Genomic DNA, 24,427 nt, shown 5'->3' with positions numbered 1-24,427 from the left:
ATCCAGCACTTTGGATTTGTGAGTGTGTGTGTTAACATTTAACTCTGTTTGCTTGATAAACACAATGCCCCCCCCCCCACCGAGTCTATTAGTTCAGCACACTCAAGTTAAGCTTAAGATAATTTTACATTCACACAGTCTGTTTTAAGCTTTAATTAACTTTGTGCACATTTACAACAACAGTAACATATATTAGAACATCTAGTTATAAAAATGAACAGCATGGAGACTTTGGGGAAACTGTACAAGGAATTCTTTTAAAACTGAGATTTCTCTGCCCCCTTCTGGTCATTAGAAGCAATCAGAAAGGACCAGATAAGCTCACAGACTGGAGTGGTCTCTGGTTTGTGAAGGGTAGTTACTGAGGGTGCATGAGGCAGCATGATCCACTCAACATGCATTACCGCACTTAAAGGAAAAATGAATTGTGGACACAAGTGCTTTGCTTAAAGGTCATAAATCCAGTAACACACAAAAAGAGGAAGATTCATCAAGCCTTTCTTCAGCTATGCAACTTCACACAGTGTATTTACTATTATTTTTAAATACATTTTATTCAGAAAGATATTGTGCTCTATCGGTTCTCTGCATCATACAGTGCATTAGTTAGTTTGCAAGTCGACATGTGCATCACTTCATCAGAGCAGAACTTTTTCGTTGTGTGTTCAGAGTCGGAGATCCAGGCAGTCAGACTGCTGAGAGCAGGGTCAGGAACTGGAGGCCAGATGTTTTGTTTTATCCTAGGAACAAGTAACAGGCGTTGTAAGGTCTTGACATTTTCAGTTCTGTTCAGCAAGCCATTAATTGCATTGTGACAGAGAAAAGTTTCTACATTTGTCTATTAAACTTTGGAACAGATGTTCAATGCTAGCTGACAGAACAGTTTTAACCACAGATGAACTCAACTGGTGCCAATCAGATATTTTTCATGCAAGAATCTTTACTATGCATGTTTCAACATTTATCTCAGTTACCGCCAGTGTTCATTGCTGTGCCAGTGATAAATACCAGTTATACTGCTACGCCCCTTTTTTTTATAGTTGACTGAAACATAAATGAAGAAGATTTTACATACAAGACAATACAGAATTTCAATGACATTTTCAAACTCACACTAACACAAACTCAGCAGAGACAACTCTGCTTATTTAGCCTTATAGACTGCATGTTTTATTTACAGGCAGGGTTGATTCAGCAGGGAAAGGAAAGCAGCTATGCACCGTGTGTGTGTGTGTGTGTGTGTGTGTGTGTGTGTGTGTGTGTGTGTGTGTGTGTGTTTGTGAACTGCACTGTTTGTTCAAATAACTCTAACTACCTGCAGAGTGGTAAAAACATTAACCTTATTTAGGTGTTCTCTCACATACATCAAAAAGTTTGCACAATTTCAGTGTAGCACCTAATCAGCCAGTACAACCTGGCCTGAAGAACAGGAGGTCAGATGAGATAGAGGGACAGTTGCAGTGATATCACATGAAGGCTTTTCCTGCTCTACCACACTCTATGTGCGCTTCCTGTTTCTTCATATCACTCATATATTAAAAACATGCACTGAGACTGCTGTTCAGACATAACTAAACAAATCCATTCCTTTCTCTTCATCATCTGCCACTTACTATACTGACTGTAGTTTTTCGGGTCAATGCTGGGTGGCCACCCTACAGCTACAAACTATACTGTATGCTCTGCTGCTAAAAATCCACTTAGCATCTGAACGCTAAATGTATGTTGTGTGGTTATGTGATGTTGTGTGTCTGACTGTTTCTCTCTGTTTTTATTCCTCTGTCATTTTAAGCAACATTTAATATTACATTAAAGCAACTGAGCTAAATGTAAGCATCATATTGCAAAATGAGACTGTGAGGGAAACTAGTTATCTATTAAAATTAACAGTATTTCTTGCTATAGGTTGAGGCAGTTGTTGTATACTGCTTTTTTGAGACACTTTACACTTCTTTGAAAGTCATAGATGACACAACTTTTTATTTAGCGCTGCTAAACTGGTGTAGTATTAAACTGTAAATAAACTGACAGATCATCTCACCTTTGCCCACATGCAGTCATAGTCACAAGCAGTACCACAGTGATCAAAGGAGAAAAGACACAAACCAGGATGGTCCTCTCTGAATATTTGTTCCCTGACGAACACACAATTGCAAAGATCACATTCATTGTGTAATTTTAATAATAATGCATATGAGCTAAACTGTTGGTTCTTACCTATGGTGACCCACAGAGGTGGACTGGCTCGTCCCTCTCCTGCCACCGTGTGAGCTGTCATAAAGATCTGATAGACTCCAGACAGGCCAGTCAGGCGGTACTGCAGCTTCTCACCTGGCACTGGTTGCACTTCATCTGCACCACAACACAGTGCATTTAAAATATGAATTACTATACTTAAGCATGTTTGTGGATGTGTGTTTCCCTACATGTTGTGTTGTTCTCCCTCTGACAGTAGAGGCTGTAGTGGGTGATGAAGCCATGCTGCTCCTCCACAGGCAAAGGTGTCCACTTCAGGAGAACTGCGCTGTCGCTCTGCTCCTTCACCTGCAGTATGGGGCCAGTAGAGGGCACTAGAGAGCCAGGCAAAGAGAGAGGAGGAGATGGTGGCATGTGGTGGTGAAGATGACCTGCACTCAATGATATACTGCCACAAACGAACTCATCAGTGAATTTGTGTTTTATTCTTTTCCTACTTTTAATGCATTTAATATGTAAAGCATTTCATTTGTTGCTACATAATTGCTGTATTTTCTCAGACAAAGGCAGAGAAAATCTTCAAATTAAAAGCACTTAAATAAATTTCAAATGACTGTTTGCTTCTTTAAATAACACTTAACACACAAAAACAGACAAAAGTCTGATAAGATGTTAAAAATACATTTACTATATATACCACATGAGGTGGGGTCAAAGTTATTATACTCATCATGTCTGCAGGTGCATTACCCCCTTGTCTGGTGTAAGTCTGTGTTGAAACTGCTTCACCGTGCTCACTGCCACACTCAGGCCTTACAGTCACAACATATCGCACCTCTGACAACAAACCTACAAATTAGAATCAGAGGGACTATTTGAAGACAAAACTCTCAAAGTGCATAGATCAATCAGCAACTTGTGTAGAAATAAAGTTACTGACTTACTGGCACAGATTACTCTTTGTTTTGGGGACGGCACGACTTTAAAAGGAAAATGCCACTCAATATAAAAACACATCTTTTTTTACTTGGAGAGTAGGGACTTGGCAACTTCATATAGACTGGAAAACAAATTTGAGATGCTTTCCTTATGATATATACACTGACTGACACAAACTTTGTAAACAAACACAAAATTGGTATAATAACAAACGGATTTCAATAGTAATGACTGCAAGACCTCCCCGAGAGTTAGATTCTGACCCCACAAACATCATGTCAGGAAAGAGAATCTGAGACATAGTGGTCGCCAAGTACTTGTGCAACATTATTAACTGGCTCATGTTCAAAATTTCTTTTCAATCCACTGGTGCTCATATGTCTATGATATAGGACAGAAATCTCTTTAAAGAGATGGAGTTAAGTGGTACCATCCTATCTACAGCAGCTAGATGATAGACTTACCAGTGATGATCATGTTACTGGTGTTATAGCTCAGTCTCTCCCAGTGTAGATGATGACCATCAGCTTCTGTCACATACTCCCACTCCAAGAGGAAGCCAGTGAGTGAGGAATGTGTGAGTAGTGACCATGAAACCTCCAGACTGGACTCATTTAACACTTGTACACTGACTGCTTTCATAGCCCTGAGTGCTAACAGAGAATATCATGGGATTAAAATACAAGATTTCACATGCTGTAGCTAATAATACAGATTGATTTATGGCTATCATTGTAATTTAAACCTGATATTGGAGATAATATTTTTGCAAATAGAATATCTGTATTCTTAATTTATCAGACTGTGAAAGGAAACTTAGGGGTGCATACGAATGTCTGTGGGTGCTGGGAGGGTGAGCTGCGCTGAAGGGGAGCATCCAGCAGAGTTACACATGGCCAGAAAGCAGGAGGAGCGCTCCATGGACAGGGTCAGCTGACAGGAAGTGCCTGTTATTGTTGTGCACTTTTCCATACGCGGTGAGCGGCGATATCCCTCTGACTGACAGTGCACATTAAACCACAGGCTGATGCAGGCTGTCTGACTCTTTGAGGGAGACTGGATGGGAGATGAGATTAACACTGTGATCAAGAATGAGGTGGCCAACATCAACATAGAACTTGGTACTGGTATTCAAAAGACTGACTTTGGTGCTCTAAGGGAAAAGTGTGTCCCCAGGCTTATATTCACATCAAATATATTTTCTCTCCATCGTGACAAGTAGGTAAGCAAAGGAGTGAATAAGTATTTCACTGACAGCTTTTACATTATGCTCACCTTCCACAAGAGAGTCACTTGTCTCTGCTGAGTATCATCTGTAGGTTTTATTGTTCTCCACAGTAGTGGTGCAGCGATAGGGGCTGAGGTAAATAATAATAAACAAACAATATAATTTCAGCATCCAAATTCTCTTTAAAAATTAAACAAATTAAACAAAAATTAAACTATTTAATATTCTATAAGTTAGTTTGGTTTTTTTTGCACAGAAACCAAATGTTTTGTTTCCTAGAGGTACTATCATATCATTGTAATTGACCACAAAATTCTTTCCCATGGTTGTATAAACTACGTGGCTGCAGAACATCCCCCAAACCCATCCACCAGAGACCTCAACCCTTAAAATAATTCATTGGTCACATTTGACTGCAGCTCTGATAAAAGTGAGTTGCAACTGAAAGTTCTTCTTGCAGATAAAAAAAAAAGGAGGGAAAGAGGGAGAACCCTAAACGTAAACAGGCAGCTCCTCAGCAAATTTCTGTTAAGGTATAAAAACACCTAATCTCATACTAATTGGGTTTAAATACAGTTTCAAGGGTTTCAAGTTTTTTCTCTATTACAAATACACCCTAGTGTGTGGTGGACTGGTCTTTAGCTGTCTGGCTTTACAAACAGGAAAGTTGTTCCCCTGTGCCACAATAAGGCATTTATTATACAGTGACCCCAGAGAAACACACCAAGGACAGAGAGAGAGAGAAAGAGAGAGAGGGAGAGGAGAGAGAGAGAGAGAGACGGATGTGAAAGAAACATTCCAAGGTTAAAGGCTCAGTTTGTTACAAACAAACATTTGACAGATAAGATGTGGACACAAGCGCAAAAACACCAGACTGGGGACGTAGGGAAAAGAGAGCTTTATGCATAATCTTAGATTTCAAAGGTTTGTCAATAGCCCTGAATCAAAAAGCATCAAAAGCAAGAGATATGTTAGTGTAGATGCAACAAATAGTATATTTAGGACAATACTAGGAAGTCTGTACATTCTATCTGCTGTGTGAGCTTGCATGTACTTGTATGGCCGATATAGTGACAGACTTTTTTTTTTTTTTTTTTGGCTGTAGCCCTGTGCACCTGCACTCTGCTATGCCCCAGCACAGTAATTGTTAGTTGAAATGTGTCCGGAAACTCACCGTGCCGTGGTGACAGTGAAGGGTGTCAACAATAAGAACATACCAGTTATTGCTGAAACAAGAGGGCGTGGGTCTGTAGGAGAGAACCTGAAGACAGTCCATGACAAGCTTGAACACATCAAGACTCATGCTCATAGATCAGCTCTCATGACAGCAGAGTAGGACCAGCTGTCATCAGATGGGTGGGAACAGGTTGATATGAATAGGGAAACCCAGAGACCCAGGTGGGGGTTTAGCAGTTTAGGGCACACTCAAAGTCAAAGAGCAAGATCATGAGGACGCACTGGAAGACGAAATCTCAGCAAAATCACTAGAGGAGTGGAAATGGAAGTGGAACCACAGAAGCACTGTGGCATGAGGTATAAAAACTCTGGACCTGCTTAGTCTGTTGTTATATTGTATTGTCAGTTCCTCAGTAAAGGTGGGGACCCAAATTTTGAAAGGGCCTTTTCCTGGGAATGTTAGATGACAGTTAACAATAGTGTGATTTCAACAGAATGGGCAGTTCTTGGACCAGCTTGTATGAACTGTTGAGAGAAGAGCTTAGTTAGCCTTTTGACTCAAAGGGTTATTGACACCAAATTTCAAATTAATTGGGTGTACATACAGTTTTTAAGGGATGGAAGTGAGGTCATTGACTTGTTTCAGGCAGGAACGATAAAATTCTGTTACACTCTGCCCTGACAGTCAGAGGACTGGTCATCATCCTATAACCTATGATGTGTAGAGAAATAGGGGCAAAGGAAAAGTGGATACCCACACGCACCACATGCTATCTCACCTGCAATGCCTGTGCAGCTCTGTAGTGTGTTGCTCCACTCACTCCACGTGACTGAGGTAGCGGAAGCGAAGTCGAACTGCGTGTTGAGTAAATGGACTAAGGGAACATGGGCCTCTGAGACGAACTGTCTGGTTTGTCCTCAGAGTGTCTTTACACACCATGGGCTGAAGGTCCTCGCCTAGATGACCCTCCACTGTCTCGGCCTTGGGCTTAAAGAAACATGGAGAGTCATTATACTCACTGAGCAAAGAGGATGAATGAAAGTCTACATGCCATTATTTCTTTTTCACTCATTTGAAAGAGAGTAAATGCAAAATATTAATGACAATCAGTCAGTGTGTTACCACACCTGATCATCTATGCTGTATTGTAGTTGGTAGTTTACAAAGCCAGTGCAGATCTTTTCATTGGTTAGTGCAAATTTTACAGGTTTATGCCACTGCAGCTCCAGACACCTGGGTTTATCTCCAACTGGTCTCAGGTCAGACAGGACTGGCCTGCGCAGCTTCACTGGTGAAACAAGAGTCAGGTTGAAGTCAGATTGATTTGTGTGAAATCAGATATTATTGGTACAATGCATGCAGTATGTGTTGTTACCAGCATCTAAAGCTTTGATACAAAGGATGGGTGAGCTGGCTGTTGCTGTCGTGCTATGGGCAACAACTCTGAAAGAGTACAACCGATCAGGACTGCTCATGGGGCCGGAGCACTGTGTCTGATTGATCCCGGTGCAGTTGAATGCATGTTTGCCGAAAGAGTCACAAGTCGGTCCAAACTTTGTCCTGTGTATATACATAAGCACAGACACATTAGAATACATGCACATACATGCATTCACAAATTCTCTCCTACCCAGCTCTGCCACTGGAAACAATAAAACTAAACTTTAAAACGTGTGCTAAAGAACTTACAGTAAACTAAACTAAAATTTTGAGGAACGGTGGGAAATGAACACCTTCCTGTGATGACATTGATGAGTACATACCAGCACATTTGGCAGCATTTCAAACAAGCACAGCAAGGGAGATTATATCACTGGAATTCAAAATCTATTGTTGATTGATGACATATGACATACTACTACTACAGGCATGCAGTAGATACTGTCGCTCTGAAGAAACAACCTGTTCACTTGGTTCAGGAAGCCAGGGGGAAACGACAGGAAAGGGAAGTGAACTCTCTCGACTTTTACCTTGGCTATTTATGTAGTACCTTTCAGCAAGACATTTAACTCAGCAATGCTAACTAGCCAAGTTAGTGGCCAACAGAGGAACTGGGCAGCTCAAGTACCAGTGGATATGAAGAAGGACAAGTCAGTCAGTGCGGGTATTTGTTAAGCTACAAGCATAAATTAGCTGAAGTACATTTACAAGATAGTAATGATTGAAATTCCACTCAGCAGCAGTGACTCACTGAAGCCACAATAGAGCAAAGAGTTTTTCCTATACTTTCAAATGTGCTCTAAGAAATAATTAGACCAAACCAAGCTTGTCTTTTAAGCCATGCAGTGTAGTCATATTTCACACATATTTCCATCAACTAATGAGGTCAAAAGAACTGAACATTAAATAGTAAATCATCTGTGTTGACTCTGTCAATTGCTAAACTGAACTTGAAGCTTTAAAGAGTTTGAACTGGCAAACGGAGAGGAACTAATACTAGTTGTAACTGTAAACCTCTGGAAAATGGAGCCATCATCAGTGAACCATGATATACTAAGTCACCGCTTGTTTAAACACCGTGTTCTCACTTTGTTTTTCAAGGTGATGAAATACACCCAGTGAAACATGTGGGACCATTCTGGACGTTGCTATTATTCTTTGTAGTTCACTCAACAGAGCCTTTTCATTTGGGATCAATTATTGCTTAACATAAAAGCAATTACAAATATGCATTCATACCTTCATACAACACAACCAAAATTTCATGCTGAAGGGATATGACTGAAGAAACTGAATTACCAAGTGAGGAAAATTGAAGTATTTATATCAGGAAATAACAGGTAAACATAGGAAAAGTACCTCTGCCAAAACAACTGGACTATCTTACTGAGAACATTAAAAGGCACATGATGCAAACCCTCTTAGTGGCCATAATTTATTTTGGCCAGTGTTTCCTCTTGCATCAATGTCTGCAGTTCATTAGGGTAGAATATGTAGTAGATCCACCTATTGCACATATACTGGTAATGGTGTCTGTGTTGGTTGATAAGTAACTGCCAAACTAAGTTTGAGATCAGAAACGGTGCCACCATTCTTGGTCACAAGGAATCTGAATATGGCTGACACGTCGTTATCAGATCTTCCAAATATTGGTATGAGTATTGGCTGTAAAATCGGCTAGTGTGTGAAAAGCAAGCAAGGCAACTTTTTGTTTTCTAGTGACCAAATTTGAAAGACATATTGACTTCACTCTCTTCAGTTTTCTGTCTCATCCGTACTCAGCTAAGATATTGAGGAGTTAATATGCTCAGCATACCACTGCTACAGTGCTGCATGTTTTCATTTACTTATTCATTACAGAAATTAGCACAGTCCCAAATCATGTGAATGCACTGCAGCTGCTTAAAACCACATGGTGGGCTATGTGACACATCTCTAAAGCAGTGGAGTGAAAAAGAGAGTGTAAATTCTCTGTTGTTAGACTGCAAATATCAGAATCAGTTCTGAAAAAAAATCCAAGGAAAATACCTATTTCCCTCAGGAACACTTGCAGAGTTACTCCCAGGCCTTGAAATAAAGCTATGATTCCTGTGTGTGGGTACCTGTTTGTTTGTACCACAATATGTCATACTGAGGTTTCTGTGGATGCACAAGCAGCAATATTCACCATCACTTTAGCTTTAACACAAAGCACATGGTCACACAAAGTCACTCCTGAATTTGTGAATAATAGATCTTACACATTAGCCTGTAGTGTGTAGACAGTGTTAGCAGGGGAGTTCCTCCCAGGGGTCCAGTAGCATGTCACTTTATCATATGCAATGAAGACACAGCGGGGCTGACTGGGGCTCGGCAGCAACTCTGCAGGAGGAGGAGGAGAGATGGAAATAACCTTTCATTAATATCTCTATATGTGACTGACATATTATGTGTTTTTCCACGCAACAAATACACAGTTAAGTCAGTGTTGCCGAGTTATTTGATAACACTTAAGTAGTTCGCTAGCTGAGGAAAAGTAAAATCATAAGAAGGGTCTGACATGAGAATGAGAGACTACCTTTAGCAGCAGCACAGCAAAAGCCAAGGTAAAGCGTCATTTGGGTCAGGTATGGTCTATCCATCCTGAAACTGAAGTGGATTTCCTGAACTCCTTGAAAGGATTAGTTTTTTTTCCTCTCTGTGCCTGGACTCCAGGTGTTATCGAAAACAGTCTGGGCTCATAGAAATGACTGTCTGCCTGGATCTCTGCTCAGTTTGCATGAGGACAAACATCAGGGGAGCTCTGGAGTGAGACAGGTCTTCCAGAGACCTACCAGAAAGCACGTGTACAGCAGTTGTAAGATTTTTTTAAAGTCCCTTATTGTTTTTACAGTAGAAAATACAGTGATAATAAAAACAACACAATAAATAAACAATAAATGCTGTGATATGAACTCACCAGACCCTTTAATGAAGTACAAATAAAACAACTTGTATTTATTGAATTATCTAATTTTTTAAGCAAAATGACACCAACCCTCAGCCTAAATGTATAAACTTGGCAAACCAAAGTGATCTTTTGAGTCTCAAATATTTTATCTAACCTTGAAATGCTGCTGTAAAGTTCTCTTCTCCAGGGTCAGCCGTGGTCAGCATGGATTCTGTTCAGTAACACTGGTGAAAAGAGAGTCAAAACATCCAAAGAAACTATTCAAACTAGTATAGTAAACTCTCCTTCTTTGCCGTCCGCCCATGTGTTTAGCCGATGATTTCCCAAGATGTGACATGCTCTAGCTGTTTCCCTCAGACGTTCAGCAGAGTGACAGCGCCATCCACTGCATGTAACTGAAAATACTGATGGATGCATTTTTGACTTTGATGACATCAATGCAGATGAAATTCATTTAAAATTAATCACTTTTTTTAAAGACAGATGTTTTGCAGGCCTTTGGCATGGCAACAGGTTCAACTGAGAGGCTCCACTAACCACATGCACTGTATACAAAGACAAATGAAGCACAGATACGTCCACTGGAAATCACCCCCCGATTAACCTTTACATTGACTGTAAAAAAAAAAAAAAAAAAAAGTCACAGTTTCTACTTGTGAACATGAAGATTACAAGGTGTGATTATTCACATTAGTTTCCCTGCTCATAGGACACTGCTGGTCTCACAAACAAGAGCAGGTACTGCATCAGTCTTCAACTAACACAAAGGCAGTACATCTTAGTATTTCACCATTGTTCATTTTAATTGTTTCTTCTTTACAAAATATAATAATTATAAACAAATATAACAGATGCAGTACAATATAGAAATTGCTAAAAATAAAAGTAAAAATAAAGAATTAACAAAAGGCAGTGATTCTAATCCTTTTCCTGCCTTCGTGGTCTCATCCTGAACCCCTCTCATGTAAACAGTTGAAGACAAAACAAACATTGATCTGAAACGCAGCTTGGCTCTAAACCGGGTATTGCAGGAAGAGCTTGTACATTTATAGACATAAGTAAGGAATAAATAGACGGATGGATGAAAGGAAGAATAACAAGCAAAATCCTTTCCTTCCCTGTAATGTTTCCTTGAGCTCTTTAGAGACAGGCTGTGACTGAAATGAAGAAACTGAAGAAAATACCACATATGTATACGAATGAATACACAAACCAATCCATGATTTTGTGAAATGTAGAAAATTTTCCCTTGTAAGAGGTGTTTTAAAGCTCATCCATTTATTCTTTTAGATAAGATTAAATAATTAAATAATATATAATTTACTAGCTTTGTCCATCTACGTGTATTTGTCTTTACCATCACATCATGGTTAAGTCTTTCTTCACTCTCAAAATTCATATGACAGTTTGACAACTCTAACTAATGGGGCCATGGGAATAGAGGAACTATTAAACAGTGCTTAATAAGAGATTTGTATGGCAAAATACTAATTATTGGAAGTGTAAATGCATATATATATATATATATATATATATATATATACACATATATATATATGTGTGTGTGTGTGTGTGTGTGTGTGTGTGATATTTTTCAGTATATTTCATCATGTCTGGTAAAGGTCATTAAAGATGCTAAAGGAAAAAAGTCAGAGGAAAAAGAGCAATGTCTTGTATTTGTTTAATTCACAGCTCTGTCCCCCTCTGACACTAAAAATATTACTATTGTACCTTTGTTCACACATCTTCACGGACTAGACATTACTTGGATGTTGCTTCCTTGGTGCTGGTTTTCAGAGAGCCCAAAAGTGGGATTTCAAAATTAACTGGAAGCTTTAAAAGGCAAAAAGAAGATGCCATAACTGTTAGATTCCATGTTAGGATGACCTCTGGACCTCAACATGTGTCACTACATACATTTTTTCCTTTACCATCAAGGTGTGTCTTAATCCAAGAGAAATTCAAAACAACAAAATCACTTTTCTAACTGTCTGTATGTATGACATCTGTGCAGAATGAGAGTGGCTGACTGACTCACTGATCATTGATGGTCAGCCCCTGATGAACGGTCTTGGTAGATCATCAAAGCTGCAGAACCTGAGAAACTGTGTTTGGATTCAGTGACTTACCTGCCTTAATATTGTACATTTTACATTTATATATTCAATTCTAAGCCTAGTCTGCAGGTCAAACAGGCTCTTCATGGTACTAAATATTCAATATGATAGAAACGGTGATCAGAAATGAAAAGCACTGCACATTTATACATTTCTATATAAATCCCCAAGGAAGAACAAGGATGAAATCTTTGACTAAATCAAATAAAAAAGAAAAAAATCAGCAAAAAATGCTGCCCTCCTTGTTACTCTACCTGCTCACATTTTAACGAACCTCAGAAAATGTTCTTCAAATTCAAAGAAAATTCTTAAGAGAGATCGACTCTTGAGCCAAGTTGGAGTGGAGGAGGCTTGAGGGTCAGAGAAGCGCAGACATGAGGAACCAGAGAGACAGTTACAGGTTGAGTAGAGGATGTTTAAAGTATTAAATAAACTATTGTGTATTGTTTCAATGGACAGATTTTACTCTGCATGACTGCAGCAGCAAAAGTGCTGGGCAATGAGCAGAACACAAAGAAATGTTATTGGCTATTGTTGAAGAAGACAGGAAAAATCTGAGCAGCAGTCAAACTTCTCCATCGTGATAAATAAGAAAACAAAGCAACAGTTGTTTCACATTGTCAATCATGGATCTGTTTTAGAAAAACAGACTGCGGGCGACTTGCTTCTGGTTTGTTTGCATGGTCACTGCAGCTCACATCACCTGCACTGTGCTTTCACAAGTATGTATTCATGATAGCCGATCAATAGCATCACCCTGGTGCAGGTTGTGGTAATAAAACGTTAACAAATAATCAACACCTGAAAGTAGTGATAACACTTCCACAATGGACAGAAGGTTCAAGTGTCTCAGTTTAAAAAGAGGGGTCAGACAGACAAGCTACCCCCCAGCACAGGTAGTAGGTCCATCCTTTGTCATAAAGTTAGGTAAATGCACTTTTTGTCCTGGGTTCTTTGAGCCTGGTGTAAAAACTGACACCGATCAATAATTTCAACAAAGAGTACCATTCCCGTTGTCTCCTCACTGCGTAAGAGAGTGAGAGTGCTGGACAGGAGAGGGGTGCAGAAGGCTGCCAAATGCCTGGAAGTGCGATGGGAGGACAGCAGGCGAGGGAGGCGAGGCAGACGGCAGGCTAAATTCCACCTGCAGCCCATGGGGGGCGCCAGTCTCACCGTCACGGTCAGGGTCCTCAGAAACAAAAGGTCCACCTCGCATGTGTAGCTGGTAGAAGCAGGAGCCTGGGAGGCAGTGGTCGTCATGGCAGGACGGAGGGCTCCCGCAGGCCCACTGGGAGCTCAGGGTGGAGGGCTGGGACTGGAACTGGACTGGAGCTGAGGGACAACAACTATCTGAGCCAGGATCCCGCAGGTCGTCCATGGGCGGCAGAGAGAAGGGACAGCCAAACAGCTGCTGAGGACATTCGTCTCCACACAGCTCTGACAGCCCCATCACCAGCTCACCATCTGCACAAATGTAAAACAGTTCATAGACTGATTGCTACAATGTCTGTTAATGCACTAATATATTCTGTTACTGCTTCATTTTGAGCTTCAATATGCTGTATGTATGTTTCATGTACATGTTAACAATACAATCTGGTGAGTGTTCTTGTGTAGACAGAGTATACACATTCCCTTCAGAAACTATCCCCTTACGTCATATTGAGACGAAAATGAAACACACATTTTATTTAGATACTGCACTTTTAGTTAATTTACTTGATAGAGATGTTCTTCTATGAATGATTTGGACTGTATACTACGGCATTAGTAACAAACAAATGTCACACACATGGAGTGCTTCTTAAATTCTAATAGATGATAATTCTTGTACTTGCTTTAGGCCTTATGAGTTGTCCCTTTTTGTATGTATCACTATTAAAAAACACAAAGCCAGGAGGGCAAGGGTTGAATTCATTCTTAAGTAACTTAATTTAACTGACATTATCTGTAAATTAATGTGGCATTTACTGCATAGCCAGAGGAGGGTTCATGGTCATTTACATTATCCCTATTCCTTTTATCTCTAATTGCAGTTTTATTATATTCCACAGCATTTAACCCCAATCACAGCATTATTTCTTGTCTCTCTAAAGCCTCATGTTTTCTTTACCTGCAGGCCCCAGCCTGCTTTCTGTGGCCTGTGTGGATGATTTCATGGCTTTAAGAGAAAGCGGGGAGTTCGTCTGCGCCGGGGACGGCCCTCCTCCTCTGGAGCACCATGTCAACATGCACAGCATGCACATACAGAGACACACACACACACACACACACACACACACAGACGCACACGCAGATACAGACATGCATACATGCACACATTCACAAAAACATACGACACCCAAGAAGCAAGGAAATAATGGGGTAATGGGGAAAACAAAGAGGAGGAGACATAAAATGATTCATAGGAACATAAGATAATGAATATGCGATGTCAAAATCAAAGGCAAACCAAGTAATCAAAATAAGAAATTCAAGGGACAAAAATAAAATCCATACATCTCCATATATAACATGATGGGTATCAGAATGTGATTTGGAAAATGTGTCTCGCATGTCATGTAAACAGTTCATACACAGAAAAATGGGTGAAGATACGCAGCTTTCTGATTGCAGCACTGTTGGAAACAAAACCCAATCCTTCAGCCACATTGTGTGTGGGATTATTTATTATTGGTTTGTTTTTTTCGCCAAATGGTAGAGTTAAGTGCTCCATGCCTCCATTTCAAATGAAACTGCTTAAATTTAAAAGTGGAAATCTTATTAGCTTTTACTGCAGATGTGTTTCTTTTCCAAGCAGCTCCTTCTTTGCTGTGACCATGAGGTCATCAGAATAATATTTTAGAGCATTATGCGACTCTTGCTCCACTATTAATTGCACATTATGTTGTTCATCTATAAAAGAGCAAAGAGACTACCCCTAAGTTACCTCGTTTGTCCAGGTCCAAGTTCGACTGTGGAGGTAATGGGGACTCCAGCTGCGCAGCGCCCATGGAGCTGTGAGACAACAAGCCTGAGGAATTGCTGCTTCCATCCAGCTCCCCCACCTCCCCGTCCTGGTCTCCATCCTCCCTGTAACACAACCACCGTCAGCACAGGAACACGTGTGTGTTCAGAACAGTCAGAAGCTGGAGCTGGTGGCAGAACTTTAGTTAGTTATCAACAGACAATGTCGTATTAAAAATATTAACATAAAAAAAAAGCAGAAGAGTGACACACTCTTAGATGAGGGTACTGTTACTGCTATTAGGCTAAGAATCCCAAGAAACACCGATTAAGTGTCATCTCTCTCCACCTAATTTCTTCCTATCATTTTTCAAGCATGAGCTTTTCGCTGCCATCCCAATACAATGGAGGCAAAGGGCAACTTGTTTTGGTGCTCAAAGAATTCAAAAAATTACATTTAGAATTTTTTTTTTTTTTTTAACAATGTTATACTGTAATTAGGATGCATCGACCCTTTAAGGTCACTGGCAGAGGAGCACTTACTACACAAATGTGAGTGTAAATTCCACTTAAGACGCAATACTCCAGGAAAGTTCCCTAAAACAGTTGCTTACAGAAAGTTAATCGGATGGGGAGAGAACTTTTAATGACGAGATACCCGGCGGATTACTGTTAGGATTGCTTTTGCTCTGCGGAGCTGCAACAAATGAATAAATAAATAGATTACGAAAGGCCTAGTGAAACAGACTCTCAGAATAGGACTGTTGTACTTAAGATTTAATGCGAAATTCAGACAAGCTCATACAGGAAGTGCTCCCTGCAGGTGCAAACAGAATATAAGCATATTCTGAGCCCTAAGAAAGAGTAGAAAATATGTCTTTAATAAGTTTTAGATGACTCACAACCTAAAAGTTGCTGTGTTTTATTTCAATGATTTTATACTCTATATCAGAATTGGAGCATATGGAAATTACAGTAGTGTGGGATTTTCTATAAGTGCTGGATGCACATTATAAGTTGATAAATTGAAAATATTCCCCATCTGGCGAGTGAAATTACCCTCTTCTCACCCCATTAGTAGGGGCACTACGGGGAATTTAACATGAGGCATGGTATGACATGGGGTTTAACACTGCAAGACGCAGTCTGTTTGCAGATTCACACAAATCATGTATGCTTTGGCTCAGGCATAATCTCTGTACGTATTTATCAAACAAATCAACCTTGACCTTGACTGTGACTCTGTTCATTAGTGTCCCAGCAGCACTCACATGCTCCCTGATTGCAGGCTGTATTTCTTGCGGCTGAGCCTGGTGGCCTGTTGGGTAAAATACTCATGACGGTCAGACTTCTTCCACATGTAGTAGTACTCCACACATTCGCCCACAGAGCGCGTTCGTACCTGAGGAGGCGGAAAAGGTCATTTTTGCGCTGAGCAGCAGAGCGTTATCTCATTAAATATTCAAATGACTCCATCAGGTGAATCATCAATCAGGTTTAGAAAACAAACTTAGGGAATGATTCAACATCTCGTGTCCTGAGCACTCACCTTATTAGCCTGTATGAGGTGGAAGTTTTTCCCATAAACTCGATAGCCGTGCTCAAAGTTCCTACACTCCTCCTCGCTCCAGGCACACAGCTCATCTAAAGAGAGCAGAGAGCACCAGTAGGATTATACAGTCCCACTTGTTTCCCGGCTATTGAGTCTGTGATTGTGAATGATTCATTCGCAGGGGCTTTGTTAGTAAAACATTTGCAGAAAACCATATCCTTCACATCATCAGCATCAAAAAATGTGACATATGTTATCAATAAAAAGCTGCTGACAGCAGCAGAGCAAACTCTCTGTCTCTGATTTTGTCAGTAGGCTGCATACAGTAAGTGCGGTATTTTGTGACAGAGAGGAATTATTCCTTTGCCATTGTTTTCTTACAGTTCAAGACTCTGTAGGCTACTTTGCAATAAAAGAACTCAGCATCTGAAGGCTCAGATGCTGTTTTAACAAAATGACTTTGGCATGCATCACAGATTTGTAGATTCCATCTGAAGAAATCATGAGCTTGACCTAACTTCTCTGGCATCTGTCAGCAGCTAATGGTTTGAGACATGCAGTACACTCTGGTCTTTCTCCAGTACCAGTCACCAGCCTAAGGTTACACCCCAGACAACAAGAAAGCTGGAAAAAGTAGGACAACAGAACAGGTTCTTACCACTGAACACCTTCACGTTGAAGCGTAATCGTCTCAGTGCCTCTTCTGCATTGAAGTTGCATTTTATTAGTTCATACAGTGCCTAAGAGTCAAAAGAAAAAGAAAAGAAGATTTTGGTGCATGTCTTATTATGTAATTGATTAACTTCCAAAGCCACTCTTAAATTAAGCTGTATATTCTACCACCTCACAGTTCGGAAGCCATAAAGCTTCCACTGGCTCATGTGGTATATTGCTCGAAGGCACTTCAGTAGTGTAAATGGGCTGTGACACTGTAAATGTAAGCAGCACAGCTGGAATACACTTGACATAGTTGACAGTTATCCATTTTTCCACCAAGGCAGTTGGAGAGTTGGTGCCTAATCTCGAACCAGTTCTGTGCATTGCAACAGACACAGAACTATTTCTCTGCATGGAAAACTGACTCGAGAGCAGCACCAAAACTTTGCTGGTCTAGGACCAAGAACCACTTATGTCATGTGCTGGGGAAGGGAAGAGACCAACTAAAACTTTGTGACTGCCCTGTTGAAAAACGATATCTAAATGTTTGCCAGCGTAGCAAAGCTGTGAAGACACAATGCAGTCCACCATTGTTGTTGGTGCTAGCATTGCTAGGAAAGCAGAGTATATAGATGTGGAAAAGCAAACCAGTTCTTAGAGGGAACCAACTCCAAACTGACACTAGCAACAGCCCAGAACTAGCAGCTCAGTGTTATCTGAAATGCAATGTCAAGTAACTGTACCTGTTCGTTGTCTCGGACAGTGTCCCCTTGCATCAGTGCGCATGCTGCCCCCTCCTGGCCATGTGGTCTCTGCGTATTCAACAAGAACTCCTCCACTTCCTGCACTGGCAGAACACCTGGCCTCCACAGCAGCTGGTCCTCACTGCTGTAGGCTGGAGAAAAACAGAGAAGCAGAGAGTTACTACAGGACTGCCAAAGTTAGAGATGTTCAAATTCTACACATGGGGGCCTGAAATTACATAGTGCTTATACAACCTAATACAAGGCTCATACAAGATGTCAGACTTGATCTACAGAAAACAGCTGTTAAAACTTGCTTATAACTCCAGGAAGATCATAATTTACTTACCTCTTTCCTGGTAGGTATACGGGCTGAGTGGAGGGATTTTTGCCTGATACATAGAGCCAACCATGATCTCCTGAGAAATCAAAGACAGAGTCATTTCTGAAATGTGTCATATATGCTAATAATGATGAAATCTCATCTGTGTGTTAGGGCTTTCCCCACTGTTTTTTCTCTCAGCAGAGTCCCAGGGATTACATTCATATTAGATAATCCTGCAGTATAGGATTTATGCTCAATGACAAGAGGTGTAAGGTTTATACAGGTATATAGTGGCAGAAAAAGAGAGGCTGTGTACAGCTTTTGAGGTCATCAAGACCTCCATTGCTTACTGGATCAAATATAAGACAGAGCCATTAACAAAGAATTTGTAAAATTCTTTTATTGATATTATGTTTTGTAACTTTCTCTCCCATAAAGAAATGCAAACTGCAGTATACTGTACAGTATGCTCAATAGACTGTATCTTTGATTGAAACTGACTCAGAGTCAAATGAGTGACCATGAGATGTGCGTTACTGCTCTCAGTGGACTACCTTGTGCTCTTCGTTGGAGGGAATAGAGGCATCATCAGAGTCCTCATCGGACGAGCTGACTAATGTGTCTTTGCCTCCACCTTAAAGAAACAAGACCAGGATCAGACAATCATTTAAAAGATTAAGTCAAAAGTCTAGACTATCTCAAAGTCATTTCTTCTGCTGACAAATCATGATAACTTCTTTTGAGACTTTCAAGAGAAACATTTATGAAACTTCAGATTTGTTTTATTCTTCAGTTTATTAGTAGTATTCAAATAGATAAATCCTCCTGAGATAAAATTCTCTTTCTCAGCTGTTGTAGCACTGAAAGTTACAGAAAGAAAGGGTGGACATATAAATAATAACGTAATATATATGTAACTCAGTATAGAACATAATTCAGGATAAAGGAGTGAAAAGAAAAGAGAAAAGAACCAAAGAGGAACATGGACCTCCTCTCTCTCCCCTTTACAGAAACTACATTCTTAGTCAATCTCTCCTGGATAAATAAATGACACAAAAGCAGCATACCTGCCATATATTTAGTTGTCAGGCCATTCTGTGGACTCAGCACCAATACAGTCATTCATTTCAAATAGAATCACTACCAGGGGAAGGCTGTTTGAATATATTGAAACTCCTTCAGTTCAGAAATGTTTCATTGCCTTTGACATCATTCAGTCTTATGGACAGGAGACACACAGAGCAGTGAGTGCTGTCATTACCGTGAATGTCTCATATGAAATTACACAGAAACAAATCAAAGGTTTCATGAAACACCGTCACATAATAAACCTTGGCAAGTCGTGTTATTGAAACACTGCACCAAGTTATGAGTAACAAGCTGCAGCCTCAGCAAAGCAATGATTTAAAATTGAACTAAGGGAAAATATTCCACCAGAAACTGAGGCTCTAGGAATGCCCCTTCTTTCATTACACCTGTGTGGGGTTTCATCAGAAAAAGCCCCTGAGTGTGCAGGTGGGTCTAAAACTGTACCCAAACCTCCATTTTTAAACTTTTCTTTTGCTGGGAGAACTGAAATCATGTTAAATTCTATATGATCATGTGTAAATGTGCATTACCTTGGAGACGGCGGAGCAGATCTGAGGTGTTTGAGGTGACTGAGGGGGTGAGATCATCAGCTGATGATTCTTCTTCCTCCTCCCCAGGAAAGAGATCCTCAGTTATCTGATCCTGAACAGAACAATAGAGCAGCCCAGATCAGGAGAGCCCATCTTCCATGGATCATCATCTTCTTTCATTTTTGTCAATGTATTAATCCAAATATACACCTGTGACTGAGCACAAAACTTCCAATCTGCCGCCTGCTCACCCGAGCCATTATTTAATGTAAGTCTGACCAATCTGAATACTTGAGAGTAAAGTAAAAGTTATGAATGAGGCCTCACATATGTGCTGGAGTCTCTCAGGTTGTATCTCACCTTGTCCAGTGTCATGCCTGGCAGGCTGGCTGGCATGTGACAGGTCTCCTTCTCTGGATCTGACACTGTGTAGCCATACAGAGCCAGCAGCTCCTCCAAAGGAAGCTCACTGGCCTACAAATAGACAGCCACAGGTGGAGAGAGGTTACTGGGCGAAGGGAGGGAGGGAAAACCACAGAAATATGTGAATCACTCCCACATTTTTTGACAGTGACCTCTGGATATCTGTCGGTTCAGTGATCTCAAGGACACTCTTGGCATTTTTTTCCTCCTCTGCCCAAATAACTCCACAACTCTCACTCACTTTGCAGAGTCACTGTCCAGAACAGGTCTTTTCACATCAACCAGTGCTCCAGATTTGAGCAGATTTTACTCATCAAAGTTGTGCAGATAACTTGGTAAACACTTTTCTAGAAAAAGGATCCAGATTGAAGAAGACGTGAAACTGAACAGCTGTGTATTTTGCATCATTCCCTGAGCTTGGTTTTTTGTTCTGATCCATGCAACTTTGGGAAGAGGACCACAGTTTCATCTGTCCTGAATGTGATATTTAGCCGCGCCATATTTCTTTGCTTTGCACTTTGTAACAATGGGCACAGGTAGGCGTACAACACCAATGTATTATCTGTATCTGTTAAAGAGATGTTTTATCAGCATCAGAGAATAATTCTGTTTTGAATCTATTCAAGCAATACAAGTGATAACAATCATGCTTTCACAAAAAATTATATACCTACACATTTACTGGTAAAAGTAAAAATTATTTAAGTAACCGATAATGCTGATTAGACAAAGTTTTGCTGACACATTACTCCACTAAAATGCTAAATGACAGAGGAGAATAACAGTGACACAATGAGGAGTGTGGAGCTGTTTTCGTGCATGCGAGTGCAACTCCTGCCAAGGAGTCTTACTGTTGGTTCTGAGTTTTCTCACTCTCACAGACTTTTTCTTTTTTGGGCCTACATTTCCCAGAAGATGTTGTGTGAGGACAATGCCATGTGTATCTGTTTGGAGCACATTATCTGTTTATATCAAAGCAATCATTTTGGATCTACAACACTGTAATCAGCTATTAAGATAATCAGTTTAATCGTGTAAATCAAAGTTGGAAATGTCCCGTGGCAAAGTACGAATTAGTTGTGGTTACAACATTAATGTCAACTTAGCCTTACAGCAAAGGGGTTTTTTCACTACCGTGATAATGGGTATGCCAGTGATTCAGCTATTAAGTTCCCATAATGACAGAAAAGTATTTTCTTAAAGAGACTGCGGCTTTTAAATAACAACCAGCTCTGACACATAAAGACGTGGCTGAACTTGACCGTACAGTGTGAGACTGCGCTGCCATCTTCATGGGGCGAGGAGAGTTCTCTCCTCCAACTCCTCTAAGGCCTGTTAAGATTCCTGCTTCTCGCGCCGAGGGCCTTCATCGCTGAACCTCATCCTCACTCCACTAGGCCACAACCTCTACACTTATCTTCAGAGGCGTTTCATCCACCTATGGGGGAGGCACACACACATAGTAGTGTATTATTTATATGAGCATTCAAAGTCATGGCTGATCCTGGTTCATCCCATTACAGATCAGCTGACTCCTGACTTTTTTACTGCCCTTTTTAAACTCCCTGCTGTTAAGACCCAAGTGTCACTAACAGGATCATAATAGGTCAGTTTGTGGCACTCAGTTTCAACTTCAAGGAAAGTTTTAACATTTCCTACATATCAGAAAACTCTTTACATGATGTTTGGTTTTGCTGTGACATGTATCCCCCTGAACATTATAGTATAACATTTAAGAGTTATTATATGACGTGGGAGCATATCCTTTTATTATATGAACACGTTTTCCTTTCTAGGCTTGAGGCTAAAGGATAGAAGACACACTAGGACATGTGTCTTTGATGAAAACTTTTAACCCATAAGTGAAAAACTTTGAGTGCTACAGAGAGGCCATATGATGGGCTAAACAATCCCGCCCTCGGTCACATAAAGTGCCAACACTCACAGTGTTAGATTATACTTTGTTTCTGGACAAAAAAAATCTGTAGTCCGATGAAAATCTAGATATTGTGGTGCTTTTCCCAACCCATCGGGCGCAGTCTTGTCTGACCAGGGGCGCTTTCCTGCCACTGGTGCTGAACGTCTCTTCCTCTCCCCGGCTCACTGCGAGTGGCACAAGAAGGAAATAACTAGTTCTCAATATTTCCGAAACACACGGCCGGAGTTTAGCGCCGCGGAGTCATGACATCTCTCCCAACTTTTTCACTCAATCCACTCTGTCGGCGGGGCGCACCTGAAATAGTTCAGCACCACCGTGTTAGACCCCGCCGGGCTCCCTATTGTTTTCTACGGCTTTACTATCAAGGCAGAGGGAATGGCTCTTTAAAGCCAAGAACGCGGAGAGAGGCGATACGCTGAGAGGTTCTCCATTTCTTCCCCCGCTTCCCACTCCAAATACCCCCGTAGCTCTCTCTCACAACAGCGTTCACCGGCCGGCGAAACCGGCAACATTCGTGTGTACCGTAAGGAGTGACACAAGTCTTACATTCGGTCCAGTTTCTCTATCATTTGGTTCATTGCATTCCTCGTTTTCGCTCACTTACCTCCGCCATTCCGTTTCTGCGCAAGCTGACTATTGCCCGGATGTTGTAGGTCTACTCTGCTGTACAGCTCCGTTTATTGCCACAACGATTCAGCAACAGCGACTGTGCCACAGTTAGGTGCAGAGTTATATTGACTGTTTCCAAGTCATTTGTCTGTTTTTGACCCGGTTCACAGCCGTTATTTTAAAATATCCATTTAGTAAGGATTAACAGTTTTAACCCCCCAATCCCACTTTCGCTATCATTTAAAAAATTCAGCTCTTATCGCAGTATTTTTTTTTTTCAAAAAAACATACTACTAAACTCAAAAACAGACTTTTATTTATTTTTATTTTATTCATTGTGGTATTTTATATGCTATAAATATTGACCTCTGACCCCTGTGTCGCACTTTTGTCATGTTAAAACAACAGGTTGGCGGAGAAAACTACTGGTATTATATGTATGTAATCTCTCATCCAATCATATGTCACATACGTTGAAGCACGAGACTATAAAGCTCGTGCTAAGTGAGGGAGGGGACAGGACATGGTTAAAGCAGATAAAGATATAGGACTCTGTCCTTAGCGAATGGTTGCTTACAGCTCTCAAGCGATAGTGGAAGGGTGAGTTCAGGTATGTGTTGACCACACGTGACATCATTCAACAACAGCAAACAAAATAGATCTACAGATGGATAGGATGATCACTCAGTTTTGAGAAGATAAAGAACAAAATATTAAAGTATCTAGGTAACATTATTTGATAAATAAAGTCTTTCATTAATATAAATGATAACATTTGTTAGTGATGATGACCCACTGTAGTTTTGATTTTCTGAGTAATAAACTGCAAATATATTGGATCCTCATGTGTGGAGGTTCTTCTTACTTTTAATATCTTGCCAAAGTTAATTGATATACTGTATGAATAAGATTTACTGATTGGAATATAAACTGAATCTTTAAAAAAGGAAAGATGTAGAGAGGCTAAGAAATGGCATCACTCTGGTCTCATTAGTTTGTCTACATCTGGATTTTATTTTAAAGATACAGTAGTTTTGGCCCCTTTATGGATCATAACCACATGTCTGAGAACTCTTCTTTTCCAGAGGGCAGAAGAGTTTAAATATTCACTTCTATTTATCTTGTTAAATTCAAGGTTGGTTTTTTTTTATAACGACCTGGCACTAAAGAAGTTAATATGTATAAATTAAATGAGGACTTTCTGCATTTTACAAAATACCATTATTTTCAAGAAACCCACCCATTTCTTATTTAGAACATGTTGCTTCTTGTTGCATCTGCGTCTAGTCCTGTGTTTGTCTCTAAGAATTATCATGCACAATAAAAAGTACAAATTTTAAATTGTTTTGTGTAGGGCTCAATCCAAAAACTAGTGTAGTAAAGCAAATAGACCACTTGTAGCAGCTTGATTTCCAACTTTCCATCTGTCTGCACCGCCTGAGTGAACCAGCCATTATGTGTCAAAAGGTATTCCAGAGAAAAGAACTGGGTTTGTGTCCAACAAAAGGCCAAACCACACAGAGAAAACAGAACAAAACGCATTTGTGTGAAAAGAGAGCGTGACTGCATGTTCTGGCTTTTCAATTTA

At 40.4% G+C, this 24,427-nt stretch overlaps 2 protein-coding genes across 5 annotated transcripts; both read right to left on the bottom strand.

The window, feature by feature from the left end:
* Positions 1–138: 138 nt before the first annotated feature.
* LOC108881419 (interleukin-6 receptor subunit beta) lies at positions 139–10,557 on the bottom strand. 3 transcript variants are annotated; one of them, XM_018673426.2, is made up of 14 exons: positions 10,064–10,550; positions 9,538–9,789; positions 9,221–9,341; positions 6,916–7,100; positions 6,668–6,828; positions 6,319–6,527; positions 4,411–4,493; positions 3,966–4,191; positions 3,600–3,788; positions 2,947–3,045; positions 2,427–2,570; positions 2,218–2,352; positions 2,042–2,135; positions 139–740 (listed from the first exon to the last, which is right to left on the bottom strand). In XM_018673426.2, exons 8-14 carry the CDS (start codon positions 4,105–4,107, stop codon positions 575–577), a joined length of 969 nt encoding a protein of 322 aa, XP_018528942.1. In that variant the 5' UTR covers positions 4,108–4,191; positions 4,411–4,493; positions 6,319–6,527; positions 6,668–6,828; positions 6,916–7,100; positions 9,221–9,341; positions 9,538–9,789; positions 10,064–10,550; the 3' UTR covers positions 139–574. The 3 variants fall into 3 exon arrangements, with proteins under 3 accessions (XP_018528942.1, XP_018528944.1, XP_050933147.1); XM_018673428.2 differs by lacking the exon at positions 2,947–3,045 and having other exon boundaries at positions 10,064–10,557; XM_051077190.1 differs by lacking the exon at positions 9,538–9,789.
* A 1,870-nt stretch (positions 10,558–12,427) lies between these two features.
* Positions 12,428–22,936, bottom strand: mier2 (mesoderm induction early response 1, family member 2). 2 transcript variants are annotated; one of them, XM_018673425.2, is made up of 13 exons: positions 22,835–22,936; positions 21,559–21,729; positions 20,229–20,342; positions 19,869–19,980; positions 18,804–18,883; positions 18,274–18,343; positions 17,925–18,076; positions 17,183–17,264; positions 16,522–16,616; positions 16,244–16,374; positions 14,956–15,098; positions 14,140–14,237; positions 13,342–13,490 (listed from the first exon to the last, which is right to left on the bottom strand). In XM_018673425.2, the coding sequence occupies exons 2-12, from the start codon at positions 21,583–21,585 to the stop codon at positions 14,182–14,184; spliced, it is 1,062 nt and encodes a 353-aa protein (XP_018528941.1). In that variant the 5' UTR covers positions 21,586–21,729; positions 22,835–22,936; the 3' UTR covers positions 13,342–13,490; positions 14,140–14,181. The 2 variants fall into 2 exon arrangements, with proteins under 2 accessions (XP_018528940.1, XP_018528941.1); XM_018673424.2 differs by lacking the exon at positions 14,140–14,237 and having other exon boundaries at positions 12,428–13,490.
* Between the last annotated feature and the right edge of the window lie 1,491 nt (positions 22,937–24,427).

Source organism: Lates calcarifer, linkage group LG17, assembly GCF_001640805.2.
Source record: "Lates calcarifer isolate ASB-BC8 linkage group LG17, TLL_Latcal_v3, whole genome shotgun sequence".
Taxonomy (NCBI): domain Eukaryota; kingdom Metazoa; phylum Chordata; class Actinopteri; family Centropomidae; genus Lates; species Lates calcarifer.
This window is presented reverse-complemented; position numbering and strand designations above follow the sequence as displayed.